Genomic DNA, 1,363 nt, shown 5'->3' with positions numbered 1-1,363 from the left:
CCTTCGCGCGTATAATACCTCCTACAATGTATAAATACTCCATCATCACATAAAGTATTCATTTATAGAGGTTTTTTGTCGATCAAACTCGCGCGCTCCATTCTTGTCCCCGCTGCCATGACCAACGACACCCCCAGCGCCACCACTCGCCGCAAACCAACTGGCCACCCTGTCTCCAAGTATGGACGCAAAGCACACGTGGTCAAGTTCAAGTACAAGACTGTGGACTATCAGCATAAACTCGATGTAATTCATCAAGTTGCTGATGTTGGCATGTCTGCGTTCCTGGACTCGTACTGTGTCAATGCATCTGCAACTCTACGCGAAACGACACGCAAGAAGGTGTATGCATAGATGAAGCAAAAGGATCTCATCGAAAGCATGGCTGCTGCCCCCCGCACTGCTCAGCAAAAGTGCTTTCGTGAACGCGGGACCGGAACGACATTGCCTGTGCACGAAGAAGAGCAGTTGGCTCGGTGGGTGCATGGCATGCGGAAGGATGGCATCCCGGTCACCTACAACATGCTACAAATCATGGTGTTAGAGACGGCCATTGATGTCGGCCTGTCCAAAGACGAGTTCAAGGGTGGCTGGCACTGGATTCAAGGGTTCAAGCGGCGACATGGCCTCACCTTCTGCGCAAAGACCCGCATTGGCCAGGACTCCAACCAAGACGGCGCCGACACGTTGAGTGCCTTCTCCGAGCGTGTCTTGCTCACAGCCATTGCCAACGACGTTCAGGTGATCTACAACGCGGACCAAACCGCCGTGAACTATGAATACCTGCCGACCAAGACTCTGAACGCGGCCAAGGAAGATACCGTTTGGGTCAAGTGCGGGGGGGAAACGAAGGAGCGTGCGACTGCGATGCTTCTTGCAGACTCTACCGGCCGAAAGTACCCTTTGTTCCTGGTGCTCAAAACAACCAAGTCCAAGGTCAAGGAGGTCGTCCAAGAGAACCTTACCTGGCGGAATGGCTTTGGTCGGCGTGTCTGGAGTGAGGTCGAGCCCCTTCAAGATCGGTTGGGCTGCAGGATCTACGGCAACCCAACAGCCTGGTGGAATTCTGGCATGTCATTGGAGTTCCTCAGGTACAGTACAGTACCATTTCGGGGATCGCCACGACCGCACCACGAAGAAGGTCATCCTGTTGTGGGATGACTTCAGCGCGCACTTCACAGAAGAGGTCGTTGCCTACGCGGATTCGATCAATGTGCTGTTGGAGCGTGTTCCGCCGCGGTTCACCTGGTGCTGCCAGCCGGCGGACGTTGCTTGGATTCGGCCGTTGAAGGCGGCGCTGCGAGCGAACTGGCTCGTTGAGATTCGCCGCCAAGTGAGGAACAGCAAGGCCTTGAAGGAGAAC

At 54.7% G+C, this 1,363-nt stretch overlaps 1 protein-coding gene across 1 annotated transcript in view; it reads left to right on the top strand.

The window, feature by feature from the left end:
• Positions 1–117: 117 nt before the first annotated feature.
• The window catches only part of H257_00917 (hypothetical protein), a gene marked incomplete at both ends in the record, with an annotated part of 6,186 nt that continues 4,940 nt past the window's right edge, over positions 118–1,363 (top strand). The window contains 3 exons of the mRNA XM_009823851.1: positions 118–300; positions 355–1,091; positions 1,168–1,333. Of these exons, the coding sequence (XP_009822153.1) occupies positions 118–300; positions 355–1,091; positions 1,168–1,333 (1,086 nt within the window). The remainder of the gene's footprint in view (positions 301–354; positions 1,092–1,167; positions 1,334–1,363) is intronic.

This window comes from Aphanomyces astaci (assembly GCF_000520075.1).
Source record: "Aphanomyces astaci strain APO3 unplaced genomic scaffold supercont1.1, whole genome shotgun sequence".
Lineage (NCBI taxonomy): Eukaryota > Oomycota > Saprolegniomycetes > Saprolegniales > Verrucalvaceae > Aphanomyces > Aphanomyces astaci.
The sequence above is the reverse complement of the archived record's forward strand: the minus strand, read 5'-3'. Positions and strand labels throughout refer to the sequence as shown.